The sequence below is a fragment of the Camelus ferus genome, chromosome 3 (genome assembly GCF_009834535.1).
Source record: "Camelus ferus isolate YT-003-E chromosome 3, BCGSAC_Cfer_1.0, whole genome shotgun sequence".
Lineage (NCBI taxonomy): Eukaryota > Metazoa > Chordata > Mammalia > Artiodactyla > Camelidae > Camelus > Camelus ferus.
The window spans coordinates 98,336,426-98,354,877 of NC_045698.1; the positions used below are offsets into that span (position 1 = coordinate 98,336,426).

At 42.3% G+C, this 18,452-nt stretch overlaps 3 protein-coding genes across 3 annotated transcripts; all 3 read left to right on the forward strand.

The window, feature by feature from the left end:
• Nucleotides 1-1,490: 1,490 nt before the first annotated feature.
• LOC102508713 (protocadherin alpha-4) lies at nucleotides 1,491-4,760 on the forward strand. The gene has a single exon (XM_032476912.1). The coding sequence runs from the start codon at nucleotides 2,187-2,189 to the stop codon at nucleotides 4,626-4,628; it is 2,442 nt and encodes an 813-aa protein (XP_032332803.1). The 5' UTR covers nucleotides 1,491-2,186; the 3' UTR covers nucleotides 4,629-4,760.
• A 3,481-nt stretch (nucleotides 4,761-8,241) lies between these two features.
• On the forward strand, nucleotides 8,242-10,796 carry LOC102508464 (protocadherin alpha-6). The gene is given in 3 exon segments (XM_032476918.1): nucleotides 8,242-9,877; nucleotides 9,879-10,682; nucleotides 10,684-10,796. Coding segments are annotated over 3 exon segments (2,391 nt in total). The 5' UTR covers nucleotides 8,242-8,362; the 3' UTR covers nucleotides 10,756-10,796.
• A 3,298-nt stretch (nucleotides 10,797-14,094) lies between these two features.
• On the forward strand, nucleotides 14,095-17,319 carry LOC106728738 (protocadherin alpha-7-like). Its single transcript, XM_014552827.2, has one exon. It carries the CDS (start codon nucleotides 14,456-14,458, stop codon nucleotides 16,868-16,870), a length of 2,415 nt encoding a protein of 804 aa, XP_014408313.2. The 5' UTR covers nucleotides 14,095-14,455; the 3' UTR covers nucleotides 16,871-17,319.
• The last annotated feature ends 1,133 nt before the right edge of the window (nucleotides 17,320-18,452 follow it).

Sequence of the window (18,452 nt, forward strand, 5' to 3'; positions counted from 1 at the left end):
CAGCATGTCCGACCTTGGTTCATTATTTTATTAGGCCTCATTTTCATCCTATTGTGAATAATAGGGTCATCCAAAGTTCTTGTCTCACAGGATATGGGACTTCAAATACAGCTCTCCTCTTCAAATCCTTAACTAATAAGATTCTCAGCTAATAAGACATTTTAAAGACTTTGGAGTTTTTCCATTTAGAGATGTGTTGCCACTGTACCAGGTAAATACTGAATAGTTCCCAAATAAATATCCTTTCTATTCTGTTGCATTCCTCATCTATGCACTTAATTTCTGCAAAATGAAGTAAATGGACAGGGAGTGCTTTTCACTTTCTTTCAGCTTGTTTGATACTGATCATTTTAAACAAATCTACAGTTTGGGTCCTCAAACAGTGAAACTATTTTGATCTACGCTTTAATTATAATTATGCTTTAATTTTAATTATGTGTGTGTGGCTCCTCATAGAATAGAGGCCTAGAACTATTTTCACTACATTGAGTTTTTTGTCCTAGATATCCATGGGGTAAGAGTTTTATGAACATAAGAGGCAAAGAAATTTTGAAAATAGCTACCATTATGTCCTTCTATATTAAGTTTCTTTATGTCAGGAAAATATGTCGTGCTCTATTGATTGGGAATTCTTTATAAACCATTAGAATTCCTAATGTCTCATAGATCATAATTGGCAAGAACTGGAATGAAAACTAAGCTAAAATCTAGGTTTTCAATATGGACATTGAAATATATCTTAATTAGAGCAATGTCTAAGGAAAATATTTTTGTGCCTCTGGGAAACTATAGAGCCTGCTGAGACATCATATTTTCCTGACTAACCACCCTAATTTAATGCATTTATTAGGCAATTGAAGAAAACCCAACCATTCTATTTGGTAATATTTCATCAAATAGTAAATATTCTGAGCTATTAAACTATTATGACACAAATACTCCCTTTAAAAATTTATATTACAGAAAAGGAGGATTAGGCATACATACCCTAATACCTACCAAACAGAAATTAATGTAATAAGTGGCCCAAGTGACTTGATCTGGATGATATAGTTTAAAAGAAAGTAAAAATGCCTGCTCAGTTGGTTTAATCATGAAAGCCTTTATTGATCAAGAAAGTTCCAAATGGTTATAGAATGGAGGAAACTGCTTTGAGAAGCGTTTGTAAATGATGAATATTACCTAGGCAAGGAATGAAATGAGTATATTGGTTTAGCAAAAAACAAGTTATTGGAAGCCAGAAATTGTCCACCTCTCCTATGAGCACTGTAGGAGAAAATAGAAGTTTAGGCATATTAAGATCCTGGTGAACAGGCAACTATTTATAAACCATAAAAGACAAAGTGAGAATAACAATCTTGCCCATGGGAGGTGAATGGATTCCAGGGAATAATCTGGAATATTTTCAACACAAATTCTGCAGCATCCTACTTCTTTGTTAAAACTTCCTTGCCCTTGGCCCTTAGATGATTTAAGGAAGACTTTCAATTAAATGCTGATGGTCTTTGCTTCCTTTTTCAAACATTTTTGAACTTCCCTTTCAATGACTGACTTTTGAGATCAGGGTTTTTCTAGAGATGGGTTCTCTGAAGTCTTCAACACCAGGAATGTAAAATCCAACAATGAAGAGTGCATCACCACTAATAACTACCTTTCTTTACTCTCAGGAACAAAAAACTTGTCATGAATTTTCCTAACAAACATGTTACCAATTGTTTATTTACAAAGTATTATGTTAACTACAGTTGGGTCTCTGTAAATACCCAAATACTCTGAAAAAAATATTTCCACTGAAGTAAAAGCTACACCTGCAGTGAAATTAGGGATCACACTCAATCAGTAGTGCAAAATGTGTACCTCAGTAGGACAAAATGTGAGTCTATTCTCCAGTGGTGTTAAAGTAAGTGGAATAGCTGAAAGAATAATTAACACAGCAGTTTACAGTATGGATTTCTACAATCTATTACTTACGGTTTGGAGCCACATGATGTCGCTCTGTACCATAAAATTGACCTGACAGGGAAAGAAAGAAAGAAAATCCCTCCTATTCTTATTGTAAAGAAGCTACATTCACCATCCAGATGCTGAAAAATGGAGGATGCAGTGGCAGTGGACTGAACGGTTAGGAGATCTTTGGATTTTGAAATAAGATCCCCTTACTGAGAACAAAGCACTGCGGGCTTGAGATGGAGTTTTCCTGGGGAAGCGGCCAGGAATCCCGGGGTCTGCTGCTCTCACTTCTGTTCCTCGCAGCTTGGAAGGCGGGGAGCGGCCAGGTTCGCTACTCCATCCCGGAGGAGGCCAAACACGGCACCTTCGTGGGCCGTATCGCTCAGGACCTGGGGCTGGAGGTTGTGGAGCTGGTGCCGCGCCTGTTCCAGGTGGCGTCCAGAGGACGCGAGGACCTTCTGGAGGTAAATCTGCAGAATGGCATTTTGTTTGTGAATTCTCGGATCGACCGGGAGGAGCTGTGCGGGCGGAACGCGGAGTGCAGCATCCACCTGGAGGTGATCGTGGACAGGCCACTGCAGGTGTTCCATGTGGAGGTGGATGTGAAAGACATTAACGACAATCCGCCTGTGTTCCCCGGAACACAAAAGAATCTGTTTATGGCTGAATCCAGGCCGCTTGACTCCCGGTTTCCACTAGAGGGCGCCTCCGATGCAGATATTGGGGCCAACGCTCTGCTGACACACACACTGAGCCCTAATGAGTATTTCTCGCTGGAAAACCCATCCAATGACAAGCGGGTGAAACGTCTTGGGCTAGTATTGAGGAAACCTTTAGACAGAGAAGAAGCTCCAGAGATTTTTTTAGTGCTCACCGCCACTGATGGCGGCAAACCTGAGCTGACTGGCACCGTTCAGTTACTCGTCAAAGTGCTGGACGCCAATGACAACGCCCCAGCTTTCGACAAAACACTCTATACAGTGAAATTACCAGAAAATGTTCCTAATGGAACGTTGGTAATTAAACTTAATGCCTCAGATTTAGATGAAGGCTCGAATGGGGACATTATTTATTCATTTTCGACTGATATTTTACCAAATGTGAAATCCAAGTTCTACATAGATGGGATTACTGGAGAAATTATGGTAAAGGAATATATTGATTTTGAAGAAAGTAAATCCTATGAAATTCTTGTAGAGGGCATTGATAAGGGGCAGCCCCCACTCTCTGGCCATTGTACAGTTATGGTGGAAATTGAAGACACCAATGATAATGTCCCAGTAATGGAATTCAAGTCTTTGTCACTTCCAATCAGAGAAGACGCTCCACTGGGCACGGTCATCGCCTTGATAAGTGTGTCCGACCTCGACTCCAGTATCAATGGGCAGGTATCTTGTACCCTGTCGCCCCACGTTCCCTTCAAGCTGGTGTCCACCTTCAAGAATTACTATTCGCTGGTGCTGGACAGAACCCTGGACCGAGAAAGCATGGCGAACTATGTGATGGTGGTGATCGCGCAGGACAGGGGCTCACCTTCGCTGTCGGCCACGGCCAGCGTGTCCGTGGACGTGGCCGACGTGAACGACAACGCGCCCACGTTCGCGCAGCCCGAGTACACGGTGTTCGTGAAGGAGAACAACCCGCCCGGCTGCCACATCTTCACCGTGTCGGCGCGGGACGCGGACGCGCAGGAGAACGCGCTCGTGTCCTACTCGCTGGTGGAGCGGCGGGTGGGCGAGCGAGCGCTGTCGAGCTACGTGTCTGTGCACGCGGAGAGCGGCAAGGTGTACGCGCTGCAGCCGCTGGACCACGAGGAGCTGGAGCTGCTGCAGTTCCAGGTGAGCGCGCGCGACGCGGGCGTGCCGCCTCTGGGCAGCAACGTGACGCTGCAGGTGTTCGTGCTGGACGAGAACGACAACGCGCCCGCGCTGCTGCCACCCGGGCCTGGGGGCGGGGCCGGCGCGGTGAGCCAGCTGGTGGCGCGGTCGGTGGGCGCGGGCCACGTGGTGGCGAAGGTGCGTGCGGTGGACGCGGACTCGGGCTACAACGCGTGGCTGTCGTACGAGCTGCAGGCGGCGGCGGGGGCCGCGCGCAGCCCGTTCCGCGTGGGGCTGTACACGGGCGAGATCAGCACGACGCGCGCCCTGGACGAGGCGGACGCGCCACGCCAGCGCCTGCTGGTGCTGGTGAAGGACCACGGCGAGCCGGCGCTGACGGCCACGGCCACCGTGCTGCTGTCGCTGGAGGACAGCGGCCAGGCGCCCAAGGCCTCTTCGCGGGCGTCGACGGGCGCCGCTGGAGCGGAGGCGGCTCTGGTGGATGTGAACGTGTACCTGATCGTCGCCATCTGCGCGGTGTCCAGCCTGTTTGTGCTCACGCTGCTGCTGTACACGGCGCTGCGCTGCTCGGCGCCGCCCAGAGAGGGCGCGTGCGGGCCCGGGAAGCCCAGGCTGGTGTGCTCCAGCGCGGTGGGGAGCTGGTCTTCCTTGCAGCAGAGGCAGCAGAGGGTGTGCTTTGGGGAGGGACTGCCCAAGACGGACCTCATGGCCTTCAGTCCCAGCCAGCCTCAGGACCCCATCTCTACAGACACCGTGAGTCTCAAAAATTTTACAGCTATTTTTTGTCGGGCCTTTAATATTAGATGTTTAACATTTTCCTCTCTTCTTCTTTCGTTTTAAATTATGGTTTTATAGTTAATTATAGTATCCTTTTAGATATAAATTCTCTTGGTACTAGTTCCTTTACTTACATTTGCAACTATCCTTAAAATTTACTTAGCGTATTGGCGATAATCGCTTTGCATTGTGGTGTTTCAGTAACAATCCCCCTTTTTATAAGGTTTTAAAGATTTGAGTTAATGGACTAGTTTTCTGTGCACTATCGAAAGCATTTTCAGAAAGAAATTTTTAGTGAACATTTTAATTTCCAAATTTCAGGATGTGTTACAGGCAGATACTTTTTTGATACATTTTTTTGCCTCTATCGTTTATTGTCAAAGTCCCATATTGTGACTATATAGAAATGTTTTAACAACATCGTGTCAGTTTGCCTTTTTTGTTCTCCAAAGACTATCAATTATTTGAGTATTTTTGTTACATAAGTTAAGTTAATTTTTTAGTAGTATTTTCAGCATTGAATGATTCAAGTTTGTTTAAACAGTTGGCCTTGGCATACTCATGGTGACTTTGATATTTGTAATCTAAAAATTTTAGCTCTAGTGGCTTCATTTTTTCATTTTTTGAATGCAAAATACATTTACACGATTTAAAATTGTTTAAATGTTTCCCTTCCATCTCCAATGTCAAGCCACTTATTATACCTGCTTGAATATTTCAAATGTTCCAATTTCTTGGTTATTCTTCTAGAGAATTTTTAATACACAAAAGAACTCCCATCTCCCATTTGAAAATGTTAATATTCATATTGATTTTCCTTTTTTCCTTCATTTAACATAATTTGTCTCTCTTGACATATTACTTAAGGAGATTTTTCATTCTTTTACTCAGTCTCTCTTGTCCCATTTTGCAGATATATCATAATTTCCCCCCCTTAACATCAACATTTAGTGGGAACATGATTTATTCTTCTCTATCTTATTTTTTTCTTTTCCCATTCACAAATTATTATATTGATGAGAAATAATTGTGAATTCCCATAGTTGGGAAAACTCTTGTTTTTGTTAGAAAACTTTTGGATTTATTTCTGCTTTTTGGTTTAATTTTTTAAACTACATTGATACAAACTCCCCTCTTGAGTTTATTGTTTACCCATGCAATTTTTTTTTATAACAAAGCTGTACATTTGAATCTACCATAGGCAAGAATGCTCTCCATCTCAAATACAGAGAACTGTTTTTCTACACTTCTTCTAAAAACGATATGGGTTTAGCAAGTAATAAATATTCCACATTTCATATTGTAAAATATCATTTCCCCTTTTTATTGATTTACCTATTTCTTTCATTCTCACATGTATTTAATTTTACAAGTACACTTGTATCATACTACTCAAATATTTCTAATACTTTATTACTTTGGGGGAAGTCCTACAACTTAAGAGGGCATTCTCACCACTGTGAATTTGTAGTTAATAGATGTCAGCATTTAAAAAATTAAGATTTAAAAAAAAATCAAATTAATTCAGCTTTGAAATACAAACTTTGATTTATAACTGAAAATTTTCTTTGCTGAAGGAGGAAGCTGTTCATAGATCGACTAAACGTTTTTTTCTCTACATAATCTTCTCCCTTGACTAGATGAACTATGTGACTAAATAAATGAACAAAAATATGTTTCTCATGAGAAGATCCAATATTTTCCTTTTCCAAGTTAGTTTATTTTACATAATGATTTTAGTAACATTGTATAATTTTCTACCTGGAGCCAATAAGCAGAATTCTTGAAGCTCTTCCAATTTATTGGACAATATTATCAACCTTCTGAAAATTGCTAGGAACTGCAATAGAAATACAGATTTGATGCTTTAATTAACTAATTTAAAAGTTGACATTCAAAGAGACTCTTCACTTAGGGCAAATTTTATGAAAGACCCTAAGCACTATAGAAAACCTTCAACAATAAGACCAAGCCAATATATATTTTGTCAAGGCTTATCTTCCTGTAAGCAAAGGAAACTTTTATTTGGGGGCTTATAATGGGTTAGCAAATGAACTCTTCATTTACTCAAAGTAAGTGTAATAGTAAGCCAACAATAAGGAGTACTATGTAGAACTAGGTTAGTTATTTTAAGGTAGAGCCTTCTCATATTGGGGGGTTCTTTGTATTACAGTTGTCTGTGAGAGTTTTACAAGTATATCAGAATTCTGGAGAAGGGTGAGTGTTGGCATATGCCCATTTGAAAAGTCTTTTTTGTGACTTTTGTTGTCTCCTTTTGAGAAAGAGTTCAATTATCTACAGGTGACGACCTTATGGATGAATTGAGGGTAAAACTGACACTTTGGCATGACTTTGATATGATGGTGGCATTTTTACAGTTAAAGATGGAGGTAATTTTTAAAAACTTGAACAAAGGTTGTACTGAGGAGGAAAGCAAGCAAGTGATCTATATGTCTGCAAAATAGAATTAATAGCAGAGCATAGTTGAAAGTAACACTGGAAATATGGACTTGTCATCACATCTCAAGTCACATAGAAATGATTCTAACAACTTGGAATTTCTATGTGTAGTGCAATTTAGTAAAAGCTGTACCCATTAAGATAAACATGGTGGTATGTAAAAAGGCAAATTAAAAAAATTGAATAGGGCAGGTAAAGCAGATGGACTCATAAAAAATCCATATAGGGCACATGTAGAATGTTCATGCCATTAAATAAAAGATAAATTTCAAGGGTTTGAATTTGGGGGATAGTAATGATTTCTCTTCATAATCTTCAAACTGTAATAAAATCATTTTCTAGAACTCATCGGCATGTATGGGTAAAAAATGACAAAACCATAAAAAATGGGGAGGAAGATGTAGGTTTGGGCATACCTTCAATAAAAGTCTTATTTGTAATGTTGGAAGTGGATGAGAACACTTAAAGGAAAGCATATAAGATATTGAGATACAGAGAAAAGTATAAGTTCGTTTAAGAGCAGCTGAAGGATCAGAGCAACAAAGAACAATGGGTAGAAATTCAACCAGATTTTGCAGTGATGGAGAAGTATGCAAAGGAAAATGTCTTGAGGGGGACACGTAATATAATCGGCAGAGAAATTGAGAAATGTAAAGAATATGCACTAAAATTTTCATCTTTCATTGTTAAATAAAAGAAACATCATTAGGAGTAGTTGATGTTCATTGAACAAAGAAAGAATGGACTTTGATTCTAAAAGGTTTTTAACATTTGGAAAAATTTGTTAATTTAAAATTACACTTTCATCAGAGCTAAATATGATAACATATCCTGTGACAGAAATACATGTACACGTTTCTCCTTGACACAAAATTTGTCGGATAGTTTGCATTTCTAATTCCCAAGCCTGGTTCAGATCACACTTAAACTTTCTAAACTGGTTGATAACAGTAATTACATTTGTGAGAGGAAAGTTATTTCACTATGAGTATTTTGATCCCTTACCCTACTCTAGTAAAAGAAGAGAGACGAGATGAAACTGAAAATTACAAACATAAGGCTTACTATTAAGGCAAAGCAAAATATATATATTTATATATATATTTTTTATATTATATGTAAATCTATCTATATTTTAATTTAAAAAAAAAGATAGCATAACACACTTGTGAATTCATTTCTTACTTACCCTTTGGAGCCGCATGATGTCGCTGTCTACCGTAAAGTTACATTAGCTCTTTATTCAAGTCCCTTCCTCCCATTACTGCATTCTTCCATGAGTGTGGGATGATGGCGGGCGCAGAAGAATTGGATTAACAGACTTGGGATTCATTTTAATGCCGAGACAAGATCTTCTGATGGAAATAAGCCAACAAGTGTTTGAAATGGTTATTACCCCTGAAGACAGACTGGGATCCCGGTGTCTGCTGCTCTTGGTTCTGCTCCTCCCAGCCTGGGATGCCGGCAGCGGCCAGATCCACTACTCGGTCCCGGAGGAGGTCAAACACGGCACTTTCGTGGGCCGCATCGCGCAGGACCTGGGGCTGGAGCTGGCGGAGTTGGTGCCGCGCCTGTTCCGGGTGGCGTCCAAAGGGCGCGGGGATCTTCTGGAGGTAAATCTGCAGAATGGCATTTTGTTTGTGAATTCTCGGATCGACCGGGAGGAGCTGTGCGGGCGGAGCGCGGAATGTAGTATCCACCTGGAGGTGATTGTGGACAGGCCGCTGCAGGTGTTTCACGTGGAGGTGGAGGTGAAGGACATTAACGACAACCCGCCTGTGTTCCCTGTAAAGGATCGAAGAATATCGATTTACGAATCTAGGCTGCCAGATTCTTTGTTTCCACTAGAGGGCGCGACGGATGCAGATATTGGCTCAAATTCTATCTTAACCTACAAACTCAGTTCCAACGAGTACTTCGCTTTAGATGTGAAAACAAACAGTGATGACAGTACACAAATAGGGCTCGTGTTAAGGAAATCCTTGGACAGAGAGAAAGCTCCCGAACATAATTTATTCCTCATGGCCACTGACGAAGGCAAACCTGAGCTCACTGGCACTGTTCAGCTGCTAGTCATCGTACTGGATGTAAATGACAATGCTCCCAGTTTTGGACAGTCTGAATATGAAGTAAAAATATTTGAAAACTCAGATAACGGAACAATAGTTATTAGACTAAATGCTTCTGATAGGGATGAAGGAGTGAATGGGGAGGTGTCATACTCTTTTAATAGTCTTGTTCCACCCATAGTTAGTGATCAATTTAGAATAGATCCCCAAACTGGAGAAATAGTAATTAAAGGGAATATAGATTTTGAAAAGGTGAATTTATACAAAATCCGTATTGACGCTACGGACAAAGGCCACCCTCCCTTGGCTGGTCATTGCACTGTTTCAGTGAAAATTTTGGATGAAAACGATAACGTCCCTCAGATTGCATTGACATCCTTATCCTTGCCTGTCCGAGAGGACGCTCAATTTGGTACTGTTATAGCCCTACTTACCGTGTCCGATCTTGACTCAGATGCCAACGGGCGGGTGACCTGCTTTCTGACGCCCGATGTTCCTTTCAAACTGGTGTCCACCTTCAAGAATTACTATTCGCTGGTGCTGGACAGCGCCTTGGACCGCGAGAGCGTGGCCAACTATGAGCTGGTGGTGACGGCGAGGGACGGCGGCTCGCCTTCACTGTCGGCCACGGTCAGCGTGTCCGTGGACGTGTCCGACGTGAACGACAACGCGCCCACGTTCGCGCAGCCCGAGTACACGGTGTTCGTGAAGGAGAACAACCCGCCCGGCTGCCACATCTTCACCGTGTCGGCGCGGGACGCGGACGCGCAGGAGAACGCGCTCGGTGTCGTACTCGCTGGTGGAGCGGCGGGTGGGCGAGCGAGCGCTGTCGAGCTACGTGTCTGTGCACGCGGAGAGCGGCAAGGTGTACGCGCTGCAGCCGCTGGACCACGAGGAGCTGGAGCTGCTGCAGTTCCAGGTGAGCGCGCGCGACGCGGGCGTGCCGCCTCTGGGCAGCAACGTGACGCTGCAGGTGTTCGTGCTGGACGAGAACGACAACGCGCCCGCGCTGCTGCCACCCGGGCCTGGGGGCGGGGCCGGCGCGGTGAGCCAGCTGGTGGCGCGGTCGGTGGGCGCGGGCCACGTGGTGGCGAAGGTGCGTGCGGTGGACGCGGACTCGGGCTACAACGCGTGGCTGTCGTACGAGCTGCAGGCGGCGGCGGGGGCCGCGCGCAGCCCGTTCCGCGTGGGGCTGTACACGGGCGAGATCAGCACGACGCGCGCCCTGGACGAGGCGGACGCGCCACGCCAGCGCCTGCTGGTGCTGGTGAAGGACCACGGCGAGCCGGCGCTGACGGCCACGGCCACCGTGCTGCTGTCGCTGGAGGACAGTGGCCAGGCGCCCAAGGCCTCTTCGCGGGCGTCAGCGGGTGTCGCGGGCACAGGGACAGCGTTAGTGGATGTGAACGTGTACCTGATCATCGCCATCTGCGCGGTGTCCAGCCTGTTTGTGCTCACGCTGCTGCTGTACACGGCGCTGCGCTGCTCGGCGCCGCCCAGAGAGGGCGCGTGCGGGCCCGGGAAGCCCAGGCTGGTGTGCTCCAGCGCGGTGGGGAGCTGGTCTTACTCGCAGCAGAGGCGACAGAGAGTGTGCTCTGGGGAGGGACCACCCAAGGCAGATCTCATGGCCTTCAGTCCCAGCCTTCCACCCTGTCCAGTAGTGGCGGATATGAGCGAGCCTCAGGATTTAAATGATCATTGTTCCAAAGTAAGTCTGATTTTTCATAATTACTAGTTGATAGTTATTATGAAATGCTATAATTGTTTTCCTAATATTTCCTATTTTAAAAATTTGAATAATTTTATATTATACACATCTTTTCTTTTTTGTTAATTATTATAATCTCTGGTTTATTGATCTTAACTTAAAGTAGAATCAGGCATTATTAACATCATTTAACATCTCAAGATTTTTGTCTTGAAACTCAAAACTTCCTTGGATTTGTACTGCATTTAAAATTTTGTATTGGTTGTATTATTTTCATTATTAATCTGTAGAATTTTCTTCTTTTTTTTGCATTTGAACTTATTTCACATTTAGTCATTTTTAGTAATGCATTGACATTTAAGGTCATTTTATTACTTTATACTTTTACCTTTTCAGCTTCTTTCTTTCTCTTTACTTTTTTCTTCTCCTTCCTTCCTTCCTTTCTCTCTTTCTCTCTTTGTCTCTTTCCAGCTGATGGTTTCTGTTTAGCCCGTAGGTTAGCCAATTGTGTGAGTAGCCTGTACATCATGTTAATTTCTAGATTCCTTTTTGGGCCTGGTGATTCCAGAGTCCGAGAGTCTGCAGTATTCTTTTACCATCGGTCTTTTAAACCATTTAGAGATAAAGCACAAAACATTCATATTGGACTGAATTCTTCATATTGGGATGAAAGAGTGAATGATGAAATTTAATACTCTTTTAATTACCATGTGACCCCCATGGTTATTAAGCTTTATCAGGGATCCAAATAGCAGAGAAACAGTAATTCAATGGAATGTGGATTCTGACCAAGTAATTTGAAGTAAAATCGGTATCATCAGACACTGCAAATCCCTTATTCATGTCTGAATTTTATTTGGTAGGTTCCTTTCCATGGAGAGCTATTCACTATTCACTCTGTTTTATGTATTATTTATCTCCATATAGAGAGTTCACTCCAGTCTGTATTATAATTTAAATTATTCACTATTTATTTATATGGAGGAAGCAGAGAATAGTGCTCATTGTTGTAAATTTTTGAAGCCATCCTTCCTTGCCTAAATTTACCCCCCTACCAATTTTGTTCTGTGCAGCATGTATAATTACTTAACCTCTCATCTTTCATTTTCCACCTGTAAAGTTTGGTAAATAGTAATACCTATCACAGGTAATTGTTGTATCTAGTAAGTTGATACTTATAAGGGCTTATAATACTATTAGCTAAATAATGCTTAAAATTTGGCTTTTAATATTCTGTAGAGGAATAGGAAAATCTAAAATGTCATAAAGTTTTCATTATGGCTTCCTTATTAGTTTTATTTTATATGAACTTCTTTTGTTTTATTTTTCATAGGGAGGCCCTAACTACCCAATTAATCCAAGATGTCACTAACATTTTGAATGCCATGTACTACATTGAAAAAATGTTTTAATTCAGTCTTTCAAAGTCAAAAATTGAATTAAGACTTTGGTAGTAGAAAAGGTTTTTGAATTAAAAAACACATTTAAGCTACTGAGCCCTCAGTGCTTTGCTGAAGGTGATTTTAACTTTTTGTTTTGTCCATATTTTCCCAGAAACTGTTAGACTAACTTAAATTGGAATGGCATATTTTCTCACATTTAAAAGTTGCCAAGGGCCATCAGAGGACTGAACTGGAGTTTGTGCTCCCCAGGGTGTTAATTTTCTATTCTTGAAATGGTAGAAACCATTGGTAGTGTTTTCTGGTTTTTTAAAAATAAGCACACAATAGTTTTAAAACATATACTTAAAAGGGTCAAGTAGACTATTGTTATGCTAAGCAATAGAATGTCATTTGTGTAGATAGTGATATCTAACAACCTTTAAAATAATATGTATTCTTAGGAAACAGAGAAGAACCATAGGCATCACTCTTGAGTGAACATTTTTAAAATGTTTTAGGAGGGTGTTTAAGAACATGACGCTGTGATAAGAGTCACTGAATTAACCAGCCCCAGCCCCTGACTTCAAGAAGTTCATAGAAAAACAACCTGCCACATCTGTCATACATATATATGACCATCTTAGAAGGCAGAATATTATAAGAGACACAAGAAATGTAAATCACTGTGATTGGACTGAACAGAAATAGCTGCTTATTTCCCTCGTAGAAGGAGTCTTTCAAGAGTTGTGATTTTTTATTAGTGGTTTTAAAATGGAGAAGTTCTCTCTGGGAGAATATGAATATAATAGGCATTCTTGGGAACAAAGGAACTTAAGTAAATGAGTACACAGAAAATCCCAAATGTTCCTAGACACAGGAAATAGTCTGTTTTGGTCCAATAGTCCTATGGCTCCCATAGGAAGTACTATGAGCTAAAGCAGGAGAAGTATTAAAAGAAAAATCTCTTGGGTAATTTGAGTACTTGACTGAGAAATTTTGATTCACCTCTAAAGTCATTTGAAAGCTATCAAAAGTGTGAAGCAATAGGAATAGAAGGTGTTTCTCAGGAAGATGGCTGCCAGGATTATCCTGTGAAGGATAAATGGAGTTGCGACAAGATGACAGTAACAAGCTATTGCAATAATTCAGGATAGCAGCAATATTTAAAATTTATTTAGGCAAATATTAAACTTGGAAAGCATTAGAATACAGATGTAATTATTTGTTTCCAGTTGGGAACATGGGAATGAAACATTCAAGAAAACGTGCTCTGTTAATTAGAACTAGAAAGGATAAAATACCCCAAGCTTGATTAAAGGACTACTTTGAGTATGACAGATGAGTACCAACATTTAGCTAGTGAAATAAACATGTATTATAAAATAAATAATCTAAATCATACTGGAGACTGTAAAAACAGGTGGATAGTCATAAAACATGATGCTTAAAAAGGATGAAAAGAGTACAGATAGGAGAACCATGAACTCCTGAGACAAATATATAAATTCTGATAATAGAAAAGTTTAGAATACTTCCTCCTCTCAGAATTCACTTACTACAAATTCTTCCTCTTCAAAGATCTCCCTAACCTTCTATTATTGTTCTTTCTTAAGAAAAGTACATGAATTAGTTACTTTTATCCCTTGCTTCCTAAAAAGAAACCAACTTTCTAAGTTTTTCTTCCATTAGAGACTTGAGATCCTGGATCCCTAGAGAGATCAGGAGTTTTTTCTTAACAGAAACCTAAAAAAAAAAAAAAATGGAGTTTCATGAACTATGAACAAAGGATTTTAAAACTTAGTGTTGCTAACATGACTTGATTGTCACTTGGATTGTTATCTTTATTTTAAAACTTTGTAGAAAAAATATTTTTTAAAGGCACGAGGAAACCACAATTATCATCACAGTAATTTCAGAAGTTAAATCTCCTACGAGTGCCTTTAGCAAGAGTGAGAAATTTTGCCTTACACTTTAACCAAAATGAAGGAAAAAAATCAGAGATTGAAATAAAACTTTGCATCTTATTAATATAATTTGATTTTTGTACCTCGTACTTACGATTTGGGCCACATGATGTCGCTCTTTACCATGAAATTCTCTCAACTTCAAGGCAGAACTAGGTCATCCGTTTTCACATTGGAAAGAGTCTCCATTCTGTTTAGTACCCGGAGGTTGAACAATGGCGAACACAAAAGGATAATAAAGAAGGGATAAGATTCGTCCAAATTTTGTTACGTGACGCATGTTAGAACAAAACCCCATTAATCTGAAATGTACTCAAATCCAGTCGACCCGGGGAACCGGCCTCTACTGCTATTTTTTATAATTCTCGGAGCCTGGGAGACCAGGAGCGGCCAGATCCAATATTCGATCCTTGAGGAGGCTAAACACGGCACTTTCGTGGGCCGCATCGCGCAAGACCTGGGGCTGGAGCTGGCGGAGCTGATGCCGCGCCTGTTCCGGGTGGCGTCCAAAGGACGCAAGGACCTTCTGGAGGTAAATCTGCAGAATGGCATTTTGTTTGTGAATTCTCGGATCGACCGGGAGGAGCTGTGCGGGCGGAGCGCGGAGTGCAGCATCCACCTGGAGGTGATCGTGGACAGGCCGCTGCAGGTGTTCCACGTGGAGGTGGAGGTGAAGGACATTAACGACAATCCGCCTGTATTTCCCGGGACACAAAAGAATCTGTTTATCGCCGAATCCAGGCCGCTTAACTCTCGGTTTCCACTAGAGGGCGCCTCCGATGCAGATATCGGTGAGAACGCTCAGCTGACTTACACGCTGAGCCCCAATGAGTATTTCTCGCTGGACGTACCAACCACCGACCAACAGGTAAAACCTCTCGGGCTTGTACTACGCAAACCTTTAGACAGGGAAGAATCCCCGGAACTTCATTTAGTGCTCCTGGCTACTGACAGAGGCAAACCTGAGCTGACTGGAACCGTTCAGTTACTTGTCAAAGTGCTGGACGCCAACGACAATGCTCCAGCTTTTGATAGAACACTCTATGGGGTGAAATTACCTGAAAATATTCCCAATGGAACGTTGGTAATTAAACTTAACGCCTCAGATTTAGACGAAGGCTTGAATGGGGATATTGTTTACTCATTGTCTAGTGACGTTTCTCCAGATATAAAAGTTAAGTTCTACATAGACCCCGTAAGTGGGGAAATTACAGCAATAGGAAATATCGATTTTGAAGAAAGTAAAGCCTACAAAATTCGAGTAGAGGCAATCGATAAAGGACTCCCACCACTGGCTGGTCACTGTACAGTTCTCGTGGAAGTCGTGGACGCTAACGACAATGCTCCAGAGTTGACGGTCACTTCCCTGTCGCTTCCTGTATCAGAGGATGCTCAGCCAGGCACAGTCATCACATTGATCAACGTGTCTGACCGAGATTCTGGAACCAATGGACAGGTGACCTGTTTCCTGACGCCTCAAGTCCCCTTCAAGCTGGTGTCCACCTTCAAGAATTATTATTCACTGGTGCTGGACAGCTCTTTGGACCGCGAGAGCGTGGCTAACTATAAGCTGGTGGTGACCGCGAGGGACGGGGGCTCGCCTTCGCTGTCGGCCACGGCCAGCGTGTCCGTGGACGTGTCCGACGTGAACGACAACGCGCCCACGTTCGCGCAGCCCGAGTACACGGTGTTCGTGAAGGAGAACAACCCGCCCGGCTGCCACATCTTCACCGTGTCGGCGCGGGACGCGGACGCGCAGGAGAACGCGCTGGTGTCGTACTCGCTGGTGGAGCGGCGGGTGGGCGAGCGAGCGCTGTCGAGCTACGTGTCTGTGCACGCGGAGAGCGGCAAGGTGTACGCGCTGCAGCCGCTGGACCACGAGGAGCTGGAGCTGCTGCAGTTCCAGGTGAGCGCGCGCGACGCGGGCGTGCCGCCTCTGGGCAGCAACGTGACGCTGCAGGTGTTCGTGCTGGACGAGAACGACAACGCGCCCGCGCTGCTGCCACCCGGGCCTGGGGGCGTGGCCGGCGCGGTGAGCCAGCTGGTGGCGCGGTCGGTGGGCGCGGGCCACGTGGTGGCGAAGGTGCGCGCGGTGGACGCGGACTCGGGCTACAACGCGTGGCTGTCGTACGAGCTGCAGGCGGCGGCGGGGGCCGCGCGCAGCCCGTTCCGCGTGGGGCTGTACACGGGCGAGATCAGCACGACGCGCGCCCTGGACGAGGCGGACGCGCCACGCCAGCGCCTGCTGGTGCTGGTGAAGGACCACGGCGAGCCGGCGCTGACGGCCACGGCCACCGTGCTGCTGTCGCTGGAGGACAGCGGCCAGGCGCCCAAGGCCTCTTCGCGGGCGTCGACGGGCGCCGCTGGAGCGGAAGCGGCTCTGGTGGATGTGAACGTGTACCTGATCGTCGCCATCTGCGCGGTGTCCAGCCTGTTTGTGCTCACGCTGCTGCTGTACACGGCGCTGCGCTGCTCGGCGCCTCCCAGCGAGGGCGCGTGCGGGCCCGGGAAGCCCAGGCTGGTGTGCTCCAGCGCGGTGGGCAGCTTGTCTTACTCGCAGCAGAGGCGGCAGAGGGTTTGCTCTGGGGAAGGACCGCCCAAGACCGACCTCATGGCCTTCAGTCCCAGTGTTCCTCCGTTTCCAGATTCTGAGGATGTAGGCAAACAGCAAGATTTAAATATGGATCATTGCCCCGAAGTAAGTCCATTTATATTGATATGAAAAATTCTTTAAGAGGAAAATTCATAATTAATTTAAAAGTATTTTACATTCATTTTTCTTTTAATAATACATAACACATTTTCACAGTTTAATATTCAAACCTTATCGTGGTTTAAAATGTTTAAAATTAATCGTTTTTTCCCCCAATTTTATTTGAGATCTATTTGGTGTATAACCTGCATATGTTAACGGTGTAAAACGTGTTCATTTGATACACGTGTATATGGCGAATTTAGTCGCTGTTTCTCAGTGCCAGCAGACATTCTTAAGCATTCTCCACATATTGGGTTTCTACTCAAATTCAAATTTTTCTTGGATAAATTTCTTCTTACTGAACATGATTTAATCCTTTGTAATAAATACCTAATTTTCTGAATACTAACGATACCCAGTCTATATGTATTCCTCCAAATAGCATTTATTTTTCATAATTATACATTGTATGTATGTTTAACATTACTTAATAAGCCATGCTTTGAAAATATTGAAATATTATCTAGTGATTACTTTTACACACTTTAAGATCAGATTTCAATCATTTTATTCTCTTCTCTTAGGGTTTGGTATATAGATAAACAGATATATCTATAATTATATAAACTATATATGTATAGTGTTTATTGGTATCTTAAGCAGTTTAGTAGTAAAGTACAGAATAATAATTTCTTTTCAAAATTTGAATATTCTCATTTTCTTCCCATATTTATTATACACCAGATAAAAATAAAATGAAGAGCAAACAAATATTTAATACTTCTTTAAATACAGTATCAAATAGAACACTTTACTATTTCTAGATATATGCTTTACTATCAGATAATCTTTTATAGTTATGTCAATAATTTAACATTTTTTTGAGGATCTAAAAATATATATAGTAAATCCTTTTAGACTGCTAAAAATCTGCTTAACTCTAATGATTAATAGAGCAAAATACTATCAGCCCTTTGTAGATGAGTTGGAATATTATGGGAAAATATTTCACATTTAATAATATTTTATATATGACTTTGAAAAATATTTTGACTAGGAAAACTACATATTAATTTCATTCTTGGGGGAGGGTATAGCTTAGTGGTAGTGCATGCTTAGCATGCAGGAGGTCCTGGGTTCAATCCCCAGTACCTCCATTAAAATAAATAAATCAATAAATAAAGCTAATTACCTCCCACAAATACAAAAAACAAAAAAGCAAAAATAATTTCATTCTTGCCGTCCAAATTGTTTAATTTATAAGTCTTTGTTACACAGATATGCAGGACAATTAGGACTCTAGTTCAAATAAACATTTTTAGTATTGCAGAGTAAAACTTTCAAAGTCTAAGAAAGTTTATTATTTTGCTGTTTAATTTTTCTTTTTCTTTTCATTTTTTTTTTTTGCTCCTCTTGTCTTTTTAAAAAATTTTTGCTTCTTGTAACTGTTTGATCTGCCTTGATATTAGATAACCATAGATTTTGAGCATCTTTCTTTGGAGAGAATGGTGGAACTTAATGGAATTCAATGAAGGGTTTCTGGGATTCTCAATTCTAATAGTTTGCTTTGAACATACTTCTTAATCTCTTTGTCAGTTATGACCAGCAG

Excerpts from the sequence above, each read along its gene's own strand:
- LOC106728738 (XM_014552827.2), top strand. The coding sequence starts at position 14,456 with ATGTACTCAAATCCAGTCGACCCGGGGAACCGGCCTCTACTGCTATTT.
- LOC102508713 (XM_032476912.1), top strand. The coding sequence starts at position 2,187 with ATGGAGTTTTCCTGGGGAAGCGGCCAGGAATCCCGGGGTCTGCTGCTC.